Below are 17,148 nucleotides of genomic sequence, written 5' to 3'. Positions count from 1 at the left end.
CTTGGAAACTGTGTGAACATTCAATACAAAGTTCAGACTACACAAATTCTACACTTTGCATAGACCTCTTAAGCACCACTTTGCGAGCATGAAACATTTTAGACTTAATTTAATCAGTTTTTCAAACAACTGCAGAAGTTTTTAGGGTCCTTTGAACAATTGCATCCTTAGTCTTGTCTAACATGCCGGTCTCCCCTTTATCAAAACGTGGCTGGAAGCTTTCTCAAATTGGTTTCAGTGGTATGGAAAAAAAAAAGGTGTGTACCTGTGGACAAAGGAAAAAATGCAGATAGCAGGGGGAGGGTAAAAGCAGAGGCAGAGGTGGTACTTTAAACAGAAGGCTCGTCAAAAAGTATAAAATCGGGTGAGTCTGTGCACACTTGCAACACCCTTTCCTGAAATCTTCTTGAACTCAACGACTTTACATACAACTTTGGTAAGTGGAAAAATGCATTTCAAATACTAAATCTTTAGAAAAATATTTTGGATTTAATTCTGACAGTCTGTTCTGTGGAGCATTATTTGGCATTTATTATTCTAGACATAGTGTATGTGTTGCAGGAAGAGATGGGTATGAAAATGATAACACAAGCCAATCTCTCACTTTGCAGTCACAGCAATAACTTGAATGATAAGGTGGTGAATGTGAACTAAATAAACTAGAAACATCATTTGCAGTATATTAAACTGTTACTTAACAAAGAATGATAGGTTTGCAGTAAAGTAAAAAAGAAAAAAACAAATAACAGAAACCAAGGATAACACAATTATACCAAAGAAAGTTTATATGCAAGGAAAAGTACTTGGGGCTACTTTTAGATGTCATAATTAGTATTGAAAAAATGCAGATTTGCCTGTAACACAAGCTGATGTCGTTTTTGTGGCACCACTCACTATTAAGCACTATTCCAGCTTAAAACTAACACTATAAATTACTTGGCGACAGAGAAAACAAAATGCTGCAATAATAGAGACGGACAGCCCTGAACCAGTTTTAAGATGATTAATTGTACTTTTAAAATAAAGAACTTGACAGTGTATTAAACAGTGAAACAATAATGCATTATTGCCATGTACAAACAAAATGTACTATTAAATTACAGTCACACTTTTCTGTTGCAGCTGAGATGTCTAACCTGATCGCAGCAATTGCATTGCTCTCAGATACTTTCGACAAGTATGCTAAAGAAGATGGGGACGGTAAAACTTTGTCCAAGAAGGAGCTGGCGAAAATGCTCCACACTGAGCTGTCTTTGTCAGACGTAAGTATAAAAGGTGTGGCCCCACTGGAACATAGAGCTACAAATGCCTACATTTCATTAAAAATCCTTCTCCCTTTCTTCCATCAGACTAAGAACAAGGGTGAAACAGACAAGTTTTTCAAATTGCTGGATCAAGACGGAGATGGTGTTGTTGACTTCACAGAGTACATCGTTTTTGTTACAAGCCTGGCTGCCATACTTAAAGAATAACTGATGCTAAATATCAGAGGTTATGGCTAAAAAGACCAAGTAAAATGTTACACCTTAAAATGTGTTTTGTCTGCACTTTCAAATTAGCTATACAATGAGAATTCAACACCTCTATTGTTCTTACTCCCCCTGATGCAGGAGTGTCTCTCAAATCCTCAAATAAAACATGATCTGCCCATACACAGAACAGGTTTTGCTGATCTCATCTTTCATCGCATAGCTAAGCCTTTGCCTCAGAGTTACTGACTTCATGCTCCTCAAGCAGAACAAGAAATAATGCCAGAACAAATGGCAAAAGAAAATGAATGGATGAGTATAATATTTCAAATTTGTTCACTGAGCCTGTGGTTTGGAGCTTTGCTCAGCAGTATTGTGGTAGTCGTCAAAAACTCAGTTAAATAAATCATAAGTATAACAATTATAAAATGATCTTAATAAGGATTAATGGCAGACTGCATTCACTGAAACTGATGATTAGACATGTGAATGAGGTGAATCCGTTGTCTTGCAGTTGCACATTATAAAGAAAGATCAGACCAGCCTGTTTAAGCTGATTTTAGTGTTACATAAAACTTAAAACTTGTAGTAAAAGAAATATTGGAATCAACTATCTCAAACAATCACTGGTGCTTAGTGCCATCACCAGGAAGCAAGAGCATGAATTTGCTGCAATATTCTGTCTGTATTATACCACACTGTATAGTGCAATTGTCTGTCACAAGTGCATTCTAAAGAGATTTAAAAAGCTAAATAGCCATATATAAATATAAATAGTTTGCATAAAAAGGTTAAACCAAAAAGGCAACTAGGATGTTGAAGGTTATTCATTTCCCATTTTTATATTTGAAATTTTATTTAGTCTTGAAATAAGTTGGACAAAAATCTAAATATTTATTCACTTAAATTTAAAGAAAAGTAGTGCACCATGACATAGAAAGGAATTGGCTCACAACTTTGTCTTGTGATCCCATTGACATTCATAATTTTCAGGTCAGGCTTATATATTTACTCTAAGCAGTTAAACAAAAGACGAGTTTCATTTTCAATGTAGTGAATAAAATGTACTTCTGTCACTATAGAGAAATTAAACCATAGTCACAACTGAAACTTTGTGCCCCATAAAATTTCTTATGTGGTTCCTGTTCCCAAATAAATGATCACGTTTACACTTTCACCTTATGACGAAATAAGGGTTGACAGCTCTACGTGTCCGTGGGTTCGGAATCTTCATATAAGCATCACTCGTTTAAAGTAGGATCTTCTCCATTTTCTCTTAAAAATACGTTAGAGGCAAAGAATTCCACTTGAGCTTAATGGAACGCGCCCCAACCGTCCAGGACTAGCCTCGAGAAGCAATCGGACGTCATCGGCTTTTTCCGGGAGACCTCGGTCCGTTAGCTAGCCAAGCTGATTAGCTAGCTGCTACAGCTAATTTTTGTAGGACATGAAACATCAGATAAACCGGAGTGGATGAAACAAGTTGTATAGAAAGATGGCGGACGTTGAGGGACAAGAAGTTTGTTCCTCGGTCCCTCCATTGCCTCACCCTTCCTCTCGTAATGGCTCCGGTAGCGGTAACGTTACACCGGACACCGACGGCTGCTGCCAGACGGTTACCACTGTTACCTCGGGCCCACGGCTCGTTCGGATAGTGAAGTCTGACTCTGGGTACGGGTTCAATGTTCGGGGACAAGTAAGTGAAGGAGGGCAATTGCGGAGCATTAACGGAGAGTTGTACGCTCCACTGCAGCATGTTAGTGCTGTCCTTCCGGGGGGAGCCGCCGACAGAGCGGGTATCTCGAAGGGGGACAGGATCCTTGAGGTGTAAGTGGCTACTTTTTTCTTTTTTAATGTTTTTTTTTTTTTTTTTTTTTTTTTTTTTTTTTTTAATCAATAGAGCTCCAAGTATATTGTGGCATACTGTAAAATAAACTCCCATGACCAATCAGAACAAAACATGCTAATGAGCATCACTCCTTTCCCTCAGGGACCACTGACCGCAACCGGTCCCCTTCATCCTCATGAAAAGAGTGACTGTATGTGAGGGAAGAGATCCAGGAAATCCTTACAAATTCTTGTCACACCGAGTTCTATTACTGTCATCCACAGCTTGCCACATATCCTCAAGCCATCCCTTGTATTGCATGGATATTTTTTTTCCACCAGTGTCAAGTATTTTCATCCATTATTGGTAACATTGTTGACATTCTTAAAAAATAATTACTAAATTATCTGTGGCTGGATTTGCAATATTAACTACAAATATCTTTAATGGCTTTAGTATTGAGCAGTTGATGTCCCTGCTACATTTCGGATAGAAGTGATTTCCCTCACTGGCGCGTTAGTATGCATGGAGACTGCTTGCTGATGCTCGACCTTGTTGCTATGGAGAAGAACACACAGCATCAGTCTGTGTGCACAGAATAAGGTGATGTTGAAAGGGACGGATGCCTTCAGTTCAGTTGTGATTGGCTTTGCTATCTAAAATTCAGTGTCTGATTGGTCGGTTGGTTCTTGCACACTGCTATGGTAAAGGAAGGCCTGCAGCAAGTTTGTTGACCCCATTATTTTCTGTGCAAGACTGCAGATGCATGTCAGTCCACTGTGTTGTTGGATGCAAGAGACAGCCTCCTACCCTTTTTGCTTAAATCATTCAATCATTCTGGTTAACCTCAAGATGACATCCCTTTTTGTTGATTATTCCACCCAAGTTTACCCACCAGATATGTGCTTTGTACTCTGATTCGTGACTTTCTTCCGTAGAGAGAATGAATAGGTCCAATTATACCAAATTCTTTACACACTTATTGTATTCATCTGAGAATTTGAACAATAGATTGTGAAATATTTCACAATCCACATGTGCTCAACCAGCTGAAGAGCAGAGTCGCGACTTGCTTTTCTTTATGCAATCAATATATCTTTGCACATTTAAATACAGATTTAGCTATTTGATCTTTATTGTTTAAAATGTTTACTTATTAGACATTCTTCACAATACCTCAGTTTACAATAAAAGTTTGCTATGAGAGATGCAGCCAAAATACCTGTTGTGACTGTGGAGGAACTGTAGGTACCTAACCCTAACCCCCAGCACATGTTGAGGGAATCCGTCCACAGGACAACTATTAGTTGTATACTGCACAAATCTGACCTTTATGGAAGAGTGGCAATTAAAAGGCCATTATTAAAAGACAGACACAAAAAGTCCTGTATGAAGCTTGCTAGAAGTCATGTGGCAAACAGGAAACATGTGGAAGACTGTGCTCTGGTCAAAAGAAACCAAAATGGATTTTTTTGGCCTGAATGCAAAATGCTACATGTGGCAGAAAACAAACACTGCACGTCGCTCTGAACACACCCTCCTCACTTTCAAACATGGTGGTGGCAGCATCATCCTCTGACTGTTCTTCTCTTCAGAAGGGACAGGCAACATGGTCAGAGTTGATGGGAAGATGGATGAAGCCAAATACAGAGCAAACATGAAGGAAAACCATTTGTACACCGCAAAAGCCTTGAGACTGGGACAGAGCTTCACCTTCCAGCAGGACAATGACCCTAAATGTAAAGCCAAGGCTACAACAGACAAAACACAGCATTCATGTGTTAGACTGGCCTAGTCAAAGTCCAGACCTAAAATCTAATTGAGAATCTCTGGGAAGCTCTGAAAACGGCTGTTCATAAATGCTCTCCATCTGATCGGACTGAGCTGCTATGCAAAGAATTAGTAAACATTTCAGTCTCTAGATGTGCAAAGCTGGTAGAAACGTACCCCAACAGACTTGTAGCCGTACCAAAAAACGTGGCTCCACAAAGTATTAACCCAGGGGCTGAACAGTTACAAGTTGCTTTTCAGCTTATTTGTTAAAAAAAAAAAAAGAAAGAAAGAAAGAAAAAAAAAATTAAATGAAATCATGTGTAGTTTTCTTTGTATTAATATATTTCTGTTTGGGGTCATAATGTGACCAAAAGTGAAAAGGTTCAGTACTTTGCCGTGTCATCTATTTAGAAAAGTAAGTGTAGCTCCAGTCTTAAACAAATGATATGGCTTACATTCCTCTTTGGTCCAGGAACTTTAAATTTTAGTGGCAGGAGAGAGGGAGATGTAATGTGAAATGGGCAAATAGTCTCTCACAACCTGTTCATCACAAAAGTGCTGATCCTGCCAGTGCAAAGGCCACAGATGCTTATTATATCATCATAAAGCTGCAGGAAGGAAAGAGTTGCCAAAATGCTCCGTCTGCATTTTGTACCAATGTGCTCTTTTCCCCACTGCACCTGCAAGATGTGTGTATTGTCTCTTCTGTTCGTCTTTTTATTGTATATTATACCTCTGCTATTATTTAATTTATTCTAATGTTTCCACACCAGGTCTAGTTTAGCCCATCTGTGTGTATGTGGCGCCTCCAAGAGCATCTCTGTTTGATTTACATGTCCATGTGTGGCTCTGTGTGCTCGCTGTAGGCATTAAAGAGCTACTGAGCTTTTAGCTCTGTGACACGGAGCCAACACAAGCCCTGCCATTACATACTTGCTGACATAACAGTTGAGCTCTTAGGAGTTCTAGGAGAAACAAATGTGTTATTTTCTGTCTATTTCGGTGTCTCTTTCCATCCGTTTTCGTTTCCTCCGGTCAGGTCAGCAGTACTATGTAAATTCCGTTAAAAATAACTATTTTAAATAAACAAATAAAATAAGAATTTAATGATCAAGGGGGTCTTTATATCTATGAAGCTCATGTTGTCAAAGGAAAATTGGTCAGCACAACACAGTAGCCAGACCATGTTCTCCTTAATGCTGAGCATAAGTTTAAAAAAAAAAAAAAAAAAGCAAAGCAAATGCTGTCCTTAATGTCAAGCTGGGTTCAGAGCTTGGAAGTGATTACTGACCATCTTCCTACTATGTTTTCTTTGTGTTCACTTCTCCAGTTGTCCATATTCGGGTTTATTTACCATTACTGAAAAGAGAACTCTACTTATATTTATGATTTTATCGACTTTTTTCTCAGTAGTAACAACATTGTGATCCGAAGCCTATTATTTCATTTTTGTTTGTTGGAGCTTTGTTTGTTTGTTTGTTTTTCAAGCAGACTACCTCAAAAGTTGTCAGAATAATTTGATAAAACACTTTGCTGGATATGTGTTAGCATAAAAACTACTACTAGAATACAGAGAGATTTTGCTTAATTTTAGACCCTTTAAAAGCTAGTCCAAGCATATCTAAACATTACAACCTCTGTTGGTAGTCAGTAGGGTAGGGATGATCTGCTTTTGTCCCGATTCAGTTTGATTCCAATGTTTTTGGTGCCAATGTGATTTAAATTGGGATTCTCACAATTCTTTGATATTGCTGACTTTTGTGAACTAAAAACAAAACAAAAAAAAATGTACAAAACTTTTTTTCTAGTCATTTGTCTTCATTTCAATTAGGAACAAATTGAAATGGAGCATAGTAGCCAGATCATCATTATGCTACTATAATGCCCAAGAAGACAAGTAAAAAGATCAATAAAAGCAATAAAAAACTTTTTAAAAAAATTATGATTGTTTTGTATTTAAAAAAAAACAACAAAAAACTGATGTTTAACAAAAAAAAAATCAATTTTAAAATTGTGAAGCAAAAAATCCTGATATTCAATTTTTTTCAATTTGATTTCCCACCCCTAGTAGTCAGTGTGGACAGGGTTAACGACGCTTCCAATGTTGACCTACTTGAAATGTCTTTAAATTAACATGACTTGAAGTTTTATGGCAAATTTTAGAAACACAACATATTCATTCATGTTTATAACAACTATATATTTTGTGAAATAAAAAAATATAGCATTATATTTGAAAATCATGCTGATCTCTGATCAGCTACATTTGATCTCTCATATGGCACAAACAAGGTTACATTCCATTTTCATTTTAGGACTAAAGTAGCTCCACTGTTTGGAAAATGTTACATTTTTGGTGAGCTCATGTATTTAATAATTCCAGGTTAAGATTTAAATGACATAAATCCATTCCACCAGTATAATACATAAAGCCCTGAATAATTTATCGAGTGTTTCTAAGTCGATATTGGACACCACATTTCAGTGCCAACCTACCTATACCATTAGAACTAGTTTTCAAAGGTGTGAGAAATTGCTAGAGATGCTGAGAACATGTAGAGGATACAGTATGGCAGTTCTATGAGAATATTGACCTCAGCATTGTTATGTCACTGACACATGACTGCCAAAGTGAACACATCAAGTGTTGCTCATGCTCCGCTGTGCTTGTGACTTACCCAAAGGGTCTGTTACTTAAGGAAGGATGTGAAAGTCAAAATGATCTTTAAGAGAAATGGCATTTCCAAATTTGGACTTATTTTGTAATTATATACTCATTTTGACTTGAGATATGAGCAAGAGTGCAAATATAACTTCCCCGAATAAATCCTACTCTTTCCTGCTAGCAATTTGGTAGTGTTGTTGACAGTATGTCAGATTATTGTTGAGTTATATCTGTGGTAATTTGAAGCTGTCATTTGGAATATTGCTACACTTTTCTTGTATTAGGGTTGCAGTATCTCTCATTTTATTTTTGAAAATTGTTTTTTGTCTGTCAAACTAAAACTACACCCTCAAGCTGTGTCTCACTATAAGTTGTGCTCTTGTTAGAAACAGAACATTTTTGCAGAAATGTTGAGATCTTAGGTACCACTACCCTCATACTCGCATCTCTCTCCTCATCCAACAGTAATGGAGTAAACGTGGAAGGAGCTACACACAAGCAGGTGGTGGATCTGATCCGGGCTGGTGAGCGAGAACTGGTGCTAGCCGTGCTGTCTGTCCCGCCACAGGAAGCAGACTGCCTGGATCCTGGTGATGATGGGTCTGCCCAGTCCTGTTATGACTACTCTGACAAACAGGCCGTCCCTATCTCCATTCCCAGCTACAAACACACTGAGCTCAACAATGAAAAATTTGTGGTGGGTGCAGTGCACATGCAGCTTAAGTGAAAGGAGGATGACAGATTTGGAAATATAATTAAATGAACATGTAAGGACTGAGATGGGGGGTTCTTTAGCAAAAGGTTGGAGAGTTTATAGAAGTGTTGGTTAGAATGAAATCACAATATAACAATAGTTGTGACTGGATAGAGTCAATATGGATTTTGTACTTTTTCTCTTCCAGGTGTACAATGTGTATATGGCAGGCAGGCAGCTCTGCTCAAAGCGTTACAGGGAGTTTGTGATTCTACACCAAAATCTGAAGAGGGAATTTCCCAATTTTACATTCCCTAAGCTGCCTGGGAAATGGCCGTTTTCACTGTCAGAGCAGCAGCTGGATGCACGACGCAGAGGCTTGGAGGAGTACCTGGAGAAAGGTGAGGGAGAGAAAGACCCAGAGCCAGGGTCTATTCAAAGCTTCAGCATGATTTTAAACAATCTTCCACAGTTTTTATGAGTTGGAGGCAGATTGTTTTGTCTGCCTGGCAGTTAAAATCTGGTTCCTTGACTGCATGCAAATCACAAAGTTATATGGTGGAGTTATATCTGTGGTAATTTGAAGCTGTCGTTTGGAATATTGCTACACTTTTCTTGTATTAGGTTGCAGTATCTCTTGTTTTATTTTATTTTAGAAAATTGTTTTTTGTCAGTCAAACTAAAACTACACCCTCAAGCTGTGACTCACTTTTATACCGAAAAGGTTGCTACCATCAGTAATCAGTTCTCTGAGCTTTGACCATCTCCGTCCACCACATCCAGCCAGCGGGTCACCCCGCTGCTGAAGAAACCCACACTCGATCCAGCCCAGGTTGAAAACTACCGGCCGGTCTCACTGGTGCCTTTCTTATCTAAACTACTAGAGCGTGCTGTCTTCAGCCAAATCTCACAATTTCTCCATGGTGAAAACCTTTTTGATCCATATCAGTCTGGCTTTAGGCAAGGGCATTCTACTGAAATTGCTCTCCTGTCTTTTACCGATTCCCTCCGGCTTGCCAGATCCACTGGTCAATCCTCAGTCCTGGTACTGCTGGACCTGTCTGCTGCTTTTGACACAGTGAATCATCAGATTCTCCTCTCCACACTCTCTGAGCTAGGCATCTCTGGATCTGTCCTCTCCTGGTTCTTGTCCTACCTCTCAGGAAGATCCTTCAGAGTATCCTGGTGAGGAGAAGTGTCCAGCTCACATGAGTTGAAAACAGGGGTGCCTCAAGGGTTGGTGCTCGTCCCTCTTCTCACCATACACCTCCTCACTTGGTGCAGTCATAAGTTCTCACGGCTTCTCCTATCACTGCTATGCAGATGATACTCAGCTTTTCCTCTCCTTTCCTCCAGATGACACAACCCTCTTAATGAGAATATCAGCTTGCCTTGCTGATATCTCGGCATGAAGTTCTCGCCACCTTCAACTCAATCTGTCCAAGACAGAACTCATTGTCTGCTCAGCCAATCCTTCCTTACATTCGCAATTAAGTGTGAAGCTTGACTCACACTCACACCTCTGCAGATGATGCAATGCCGCAGCGCGTCTGGTTTTCAACCAACCCAAACGAGCTCATGTCACTCCGCTGCTATTCGCTCTTTACTGGCTTCCAGTCGCAGCACGCATCAAATTTAAAACTTTGCTTCTGGCTTACAAAACAATAACTCAAATGGCTCCCGGCTACTTTCACTCCCTAATCCAGGCCTACACTCCCTCTCGACAGCTACGTTCCACCAGTGAAAGACGCCTCGTGTTATGACCACAACGTGGGACTAAATCACCAGCCAGACTCTTTTCCTCTGTTGAGCCACGATGGTGGAAAGATCTCCCAAACTCTGTCCGCCCTGGGGAGTCCCTGTCTAATTTTAAGAGCAAGCTGAAGACTCAGCTCTTCAAGGAAAACTTCAACACTTAGTATAGCTATATTTAGTAGAAAGCTGGAGAACTTAGCCCAGTTCTTTGCAACAAACTTTATGGTATTGATTATTTGTATTATAACAGGTGATATTATGGGGTTGGAAGGGAGTAAACAAAAAACAAACAAAAAAAAACGCCTGTAGCACTTCATGCAAGGATCTGCATCCAAGTGGACAGTCCACTAGCATCTTCCTACGATGTCCTCTACTGTTTGATTTCGTGCCTGTGTTGTTCTCACTCATATGTAAGTCGCTTTGGATAAATGTGTCTGCTAAATGACTGTAGAATAGAATACTAACTAGAGTTTCTCACCTTCAGTTATAAAACTCCTGCAGCTAAATTTGATGGCGTTTCTTTTTAGTTTTGTCCTCATAAAAAGAATCTGAAATCATAAGGTGTGTAAATGTTTAGTTGAATTGCTCTCCTTTTAGTATAAAGTGTAGTGTATTAACGTATAACGTTTGTATACACTACATAAAGAGTCCCAACATAATGTGTTTGTTTTATGTGCAGTGTGCTCTGTACGGGTAATTGGAGAAAGTGACATCATGCAGGAATTCCTTTCTGAATCAGATGAGGTAAATATATATATATATATCTATATCTATATATATATATATATATATATATATATATAAAGTATATATATATATATATATATATAAAGTATATATAATATATATACACAGTTCAAATACATGTGCAATTTCTGCCATTTTTGTTTTTCTCTTGAAAAAGAACTATAATGGCGTGTCAGATGTGGAGTTGAGAATAGCCATGCCTGATGTAACAACACTCATTGTCAGAGTTCGCAAAAACTCTACTACAGATCAAGTGTATCAGGTAAATGCACACGCACACTTTTCTAACAGTCATTCATGTCTTACTGTTTGTTTTCTTTATGACTCTCATTTGAATCTCCCTCCAGGCGGTTGTCATGAAACTGGGGATGGACAGTGTGACAGCCAGCTACTTTGCTCTGTTTGAAGTCATCAACCACACATTTGGTGAGTAAAAAGATTAAAAACTTGGTCATCTTTCAACTTTGAAACTGTCTTACACCATTGTAAAAGCACAACTGTTGCTTTTCAAGTTATTGACCAGTCTCACATTTTCTGAATGCATCATTTTTTCCAAAAAGTAACAAAATTGAACGTATTAAAAGTATACATTTGCACTCACTGAGTTTGATTTATATCTGTTGTTGCAAATAAACACTACTATAGTAGCACCATTAACCAAAGCTCAAGGTTGTTCGTGTATCTTTTTTAAATACTGTTTTGTTGTTGTTGTTTTTTCAGTTGAAGAAATACATTTTAAATCCCTTTTTATGTATGTGTGTTTGTTTATTTTGATTGTTTCTTTCTATAATCCTGGTTTCATTTCAGTGAACTGAAGTAAAATGAAAAACTGTTTCATAATCCCATTTTTAGTATCCATCCTTACTGGTATCAAAAGGTTTTAAGGACCACATATTGCCAAATTAGTCCCCTTTTTCATAATAATTCATAATGGCCATTTCAGTGTGTAAAATTCTCTCCTTGTACTTAGGTCACTTAAATCCATGGTTTAGATTAATCTAATTTAAATAAACTCTTATCCATATTTTTGGATGAAGGTATTATCAGAATTTAGCAACTACTGTTGTTTCATTAAATGAGAACAGTTGTTTTTAAAAAGTTTTTCATTCGTCAAAGCTAAACTAAGTTCTTCTACCTGCTTAACTCATTAGATAAGTCAGGGGACACATATGTTAATACAGTAAACCACAGTGAAGACTAGCTTGTGCCAAATTGAACTGAAATCCTTCTCATATTTGTTGATAAACTTATTGAACTTCCTGATAAATTACAGAGTTGACCAGGAAGGTAGTGAGATTTGTCATCAGGTCTCTATGAATCTCTGTTGGGGGCCCACTGATTGGCCCACCAACCAGAAGACTGACCCTCATTGCCAGAAGTTTGCATGTAGTTTTTGGCACAATTACAGAAAATGTTATGTAACATTTAATGCCCACTATATTACTTTTCTGATAAAAGAGGGAAAGAGATGAAAGATTTCTTTTTAAATGTTTGTTTGAAATGGAAAAAGCTAATTTTAATCTCCACTGACCTATTTTTATTCTCCCCCTATTCTTCAGTGCGTAAGCTGGCCCCCAATGAGTTCCCCCATAAACTGTATGTACAGAACTATACCTCAGCCATCCCAGGAACCTGCCTCACCCTTCGCAAATGGCTCTTTACCACAGAAGAAGAGACTCTTCTCAGTGATAACCAGCTCGCTGTCAACTACTTCTTTCACCAGGTGTGTTCATGCACTATGTCTGCCTTTTTGTTTTTTTATAATATGGTATTTATGTGCATCATCTGTGTTAAGCAGTATTCTCCATTGTTTCCCTTTCAGGCTGTTGATGATGTGAAGAAAGGCTTCATCAAAGCTGAGCAGAAGTCTTATCAACTACAAAAACTGGCAGAACAGAAGAAGATGTCCATGGTCAGTCTCACACACATTGACCACACAACCCCATTCTGTTTCACAGACACTGATCACTTCTGGAAATGACAGCGTTGTAAGGTTATGGCACTCTAATACAGTGCATGTAGTGACACATATAGGAAAATCAACCAGTAGCTACAAATAATAAATATTGTTTATTTTCACAAACTCAAAAACGTTCTTCAGACTGCAACTGTCTGAATTTTGCTGTGATCTGAAGTTTAGGACAATGAGGCAGATATTCTAGTTTTGAAAAGCAGTGTAAGTGCATACAGCTTCTGTCAAACTAATATCCAAGGACTTTGACCCTAGCTATTGCCCCCACCTCTTTGTTTTGCAGGGATAAAGTGACCCTTTATTGTTTTTAGATGAAAGATTAGTGAATGTCAAACCCTTCTGTGGAGAGTTTGAGGTTAATAATAGAAAAAAATGTCTTAACTACTCACTGCTTCTTTTCTTTCAGTACCTGAGTTTGTTGAGGGGTTGCGAGGGCTACAATGAGATCATATTCCCTCATTGTCCCTGCGACTCGAGACGTAAAGGCCATGTAATCACAGCTATCAGTATACATAATTTCAAGTTGCATGCCTGCACAGAGGAAGGAAAACTTGAGGCAAGTCATATTGTTTCTGAGCAAATGTGCCTTTATATATACAAGTAATGCGTAATAATGGGAGTGTAATAAAGTTTACGCATCGCTCCAGAACCAGGTGATTGCGTTTGACTGGGGGGAAATGCAACGGTGGGACACAGATGAGGAAGGCATGGCTTTCTGCTTTGAATACGCACGAGGAGAGAAAAAGCCACGTTGGGTCAAGATATTTACACCTTATGTAAGTTTTACAAAGTTCACGATTCATTTTAATGTTGATAAAATACAGCTCTTTCTGTCATTTTTCTGACATTTTTTTAAAAGACATGAGGAGAAAAAGTGTTTTCCTGATCTTGACATTCTTTTAAAATAAGATATTTAAACCGCGGTTGCAACAATCTAGATCTGTTTCTCTTTCTGTTTGCTGTGCTTGGACGACATTTAGTTTAACTACATGCACGAGTGCTTTGAGAGAGTCTTCTGTGAGCTAAAGTGGAGGAAGGAGGTAAAGACATCCCACTACCCTGCATGCTGATTGCCTCTTTAACAAGCTTCATCCCATTCTACATGTAGCTGGTATCTGTGTTTGCAGGTGGAAGAGGAGGCTACAGACAAGGACAACAAGAACTGTCATAAAGATGGTATGTGTGGCAAGGTAAGGCTTTGCCTGCCTCTGTCCTTCATCATAAATGGATATATCTGTCTCTTGACTATGCTTATGTCTGATGATCCTGATTGCTGTTTCTCTTCCAGAATATTTTCCAGCTGCTGAGGCACAGAAGGGATGGGGGCACGTAGGAAGGGAGATTGTCACCACTTAAGAACAGCGGCTTTTCCTAGTCAGCTCAGCTCAAGCCCTGACTTAGCCTCAGACCCAGCAGCACTTGGCTATTAAATACATGGACATCATTCTTCCTCCATTAACTACATAAAAGAAGCTTCTTCCTTTATACCAAAACAAAAATATCCAACAAGCTCTGTTGAGGACCATGAACAAAACAAACAAACAAAAAAAACCGACAAAAAAAAGAACTGTTCATTCCAACATAACACAACCATGCACTAAGCAAAGCATTGATCAACTGTTGACTGCAAGTCATGGATTCATGCAAGCCTTTTTGTACTTGGCGGGTAGGCCAAGTGGAATTTGACGTGCTAATGAGAAGGTTTTTTTAATCTCTTGTCTGTAGCACTTCTGGAACAAAACTGAAGTAATTTATCGGTGCACTAATGAATGAAACTGAAAGCTGTGAGCACTCACAAGAGGGAACACCAAAAACACTAGTCAGCTAGTCTTAGGACTGACCACAGGAAGATGCTTAGCATCTCAATTTACGCAGCAGCAGCGTGTCATGTTTGTGGATGCATGTTATCCATGCATGCATGAAGCCCCAACAGAACAAGGACCCATGATGTAAGTCAAATATCATGTCTCATACCTATTATTTTAATCAATTTGGTGCCACATTTACAGTAACTATAAGAAAAAGCTGGTGACGTTGTATTGAAAGATAAAGACACACTTTCCATATGAGTTGAAGGATTTTTTGCTCATTATTGGTGTACTCAGTGAAGAATGATGTGCTGCACTTTATCCAACAGTATGAACAATGTCCGTATGCGCAAACTGTTACCTGAAAGGTAATTGATGAACAAAATGTAATTAACTGTCTAGTTTTGACTGACTGGCAGTATGAATACACACTGCATCAGAAAATGGGTGGAGTATTTTTCAAAGCCATGTATTAAACTTTTTTGTACTCAGTATTACGTGAACAATCAATGCAGATGTTTTCAGGCCATTGTAGAGCAACACACTGTCTGGCAGTGGTTTTTAATTGTGTATTACAGAGAATAGACAGCAGGGGTCATTCTCACCCTCTATGCTCTTTGGATCACAGTGATTATTTCATCTCTGAAGGCTTTCACAGGGTTTATAATAGGCTTGTAATTTAAATGGCTTTTCCAGTATTTATCTCTGTAGCTGGTACTTTGCTGTACTGCTCATCCACTCCAGGTTCTGACTAAGTGGGTTAGTCTCCACAAAAGGGATGGTTTTCTTCATCATATGATAAGTTGAATGTGAAGACTTAAGCTCTCTCTCACTAAACGCCTCTTTGCAATGGCTGAAATTGCTGAAGTGTAATGACATGAATGATTTGATGTTTAATGTTCCCTCTAAGCATACCCATTTAGTGTGCAAAATAGCTTAATGATAAAGTTAAGTAAAATGTAAAATCTGATTATCTGATCATCCAGCACTGAAATTAGATGGAAAAATACCCTCCAAAAAAATCTGTTTGAAATTCATTCATTCATTCATTTTCCGAACCGCTTATTCCAATTCAGGGTCGCGGGGAAGCTGGAGCCTATCCCAGCCGGCTTTGGGCGACAGGCAGGGTACACCCTGGACAGCTCGCCAGTCCATCGCAGGGCCACACACAGAGAGACGAACAACCACTCACGCTCACACTCACTCCTAGGGGCAATTTAGAGTGACCAGTTAACCTATCATGCATGTGTTTTGGAAGGTGGGAGGAAGCCGGAGTACCCGGAGAGAACCCACGCATACACGGGGAGAACATGCAAACTCCACACAGAAAGGCCACTGACCAAACCAGCCAAGGATTGAACCAGCGACCTTCTTGCTGTGAGGCCACAGTGCTCTGTTTGAAATTATTACATCATTTAAAAATACAACTCTCTCTGGTGGAGTTAAATACTGTCACCAGTCCAGTCTTGTTAATTGAATCGTACTGGCTATGTTGAGACCCTTTTTAAATGAGCAGTTTTATTCACATTTTAAGAGTTCTCGCTGGAAGATTTTACATATTTACTTTGCTTTAAGTTTTGCTTAAAGCAACTCACTCATTAATAATGATGGTTAGATATTACGTCTATAATCATAATCTGTGCAAAATAACAGTAAACTGATAACATCATGCTAAAAGCAAAAACTTGTCCTGGATTTTATAACGGCTCTAACAGTAAAATAAAACCAGAGCCTTTTATTTTGAGAAATTACCATGCCACACAATGTCACTGAATAATTATCTGTTAATACTTTGCCCCAACTAACATTCAGCCAGTAATCATCACATCTGCAGTCATTTTTCACATCAAACAAAGATGCTGGCTGAGTTAGGAATCTTCATCAGTCGCTGTTTATAGTGGTTGTTACAAGATGATACTGTTCACAAAAGCCGTTTTAGGTGATAAATGAGCTTAAACAGACCTTTGTGAGTACGTACAGGAGGTTTAATTGAATGTGTTGAGCCTTTAATTGTAAGATTGAATGTGCACTCCCAAAGGCTGAACACATTCTTTTCTGTTTACTGAACCAAGTCTAACATAATCGATTGTCTGACACCTTGAAGCGAACACTGTGTTCAGCTCGCCTCCATGTTTCGATCTTTCTTTTTTGGTCTGACAACAGTAAAATGTCATGTACATTATTTATTTTCATACGATACAGTTTATTTCAGCTGACAAGGTCTGGCTTTCAGAGAGACACGATAAGAAGAGGTTGGAGATTGACAAGCTGCAAATCCATCGACTTGTTGAAATGTAAAATTTAAGATGCATCGCTTACTGTAATAAATTGTAACATATTCTTTTAAATAAACTGATTTATTGATGCTGAGGTAACTCTTTGTTTTGTGTCGAGAGTGTGAAACAAACCAGCAGGTGGAAGCCGTGTATCTGCAGTA

At 38.6% G+C, this 17,148-nt stretch overlaps 2 protein-coding genes across 4 annotated transcripts; both read left to right on the top strand.

Moving 5' to 3' along the window:
- The first annotated feature begins 401 nt into the window (after positions 1-401).
- Positions 402-1,642, top strand: LOC306756563 (protein S100-A5-like). Its single transcript, XM_079241343.1, has 3 exons — positions 402-436; positions 1,123-1,262; positions 1,350-1,642. Exons 2-3 carry the CDS (start codon positions 1,128-1,130, stop codon positions 1,470-1,472), a joined length of 258 nt encoding a protein of 85 aa, XP_079097469.1. The 5' UTR covers positions 402-436; positions 1,123-1,127; the 3' UTR covers positions 1,473-1,642.
- A 1,220-nt stretch (positions 1,643-2,862) lies between these two features.
- Positions 2,863-17,081, top strand: snx27b (sorting nexin 27b). Of its 3 annotated transcripts, none has more exons than XM_079241330.1 (13): positions 2,863-3,296; positions 8,201-8,432; positions 8,638-8,830; positions 10,864-10,928; positions 11,089-11,193; positions 11,279-11,357; positions 12,491-12,654; positions 12,754-12,843; positions 13,310-13,459; positions 13,551-13,679; positions 13,884-13,943; positions 14,031-14,079; positions 14,192-17,081. In XM_079241330.1, exons 1-13 carry the CDS (start codon positions 2,965-2,967, stop codon positions 14,257-14,259), a joined length of 1,716 nt encoding a protein of 571 aa, XP_079097456.1. In that variant the 5' UTR covers positions 2,863-2,964; the 3' UTR covers positions 14,260-17,081. The 3 variants fall into 3 exon arrangements, with proteins under 3 accessions (XP_079097456.1, XP_079097457.1, XP_079097455.1); XM_079241331.1 differs by having other exon boundaries at positions 14,031-14,093; XM_079241329.1 differs by having other exon boundaries at positions 14,031-17,081.
- Positions 17,082-17,148: the final 67 nt, after the last annotated feature.

Source organism: Telmatherina bonti, assembly GCF_933228915.1.
Source record: "Telmatherina bonti genome assembly, chromosome: 5".
NCBI lineage: Eukaryota > Metazoa > Chordata > Actinopteri > Atheriniformes > Telmatherinidae > Telmatherina > Telmatherina bonti.
Note: the sequence above shows the minus strand (reverse complement) of the source record. Positions and strands in the feature narration are given on the sequence as shown.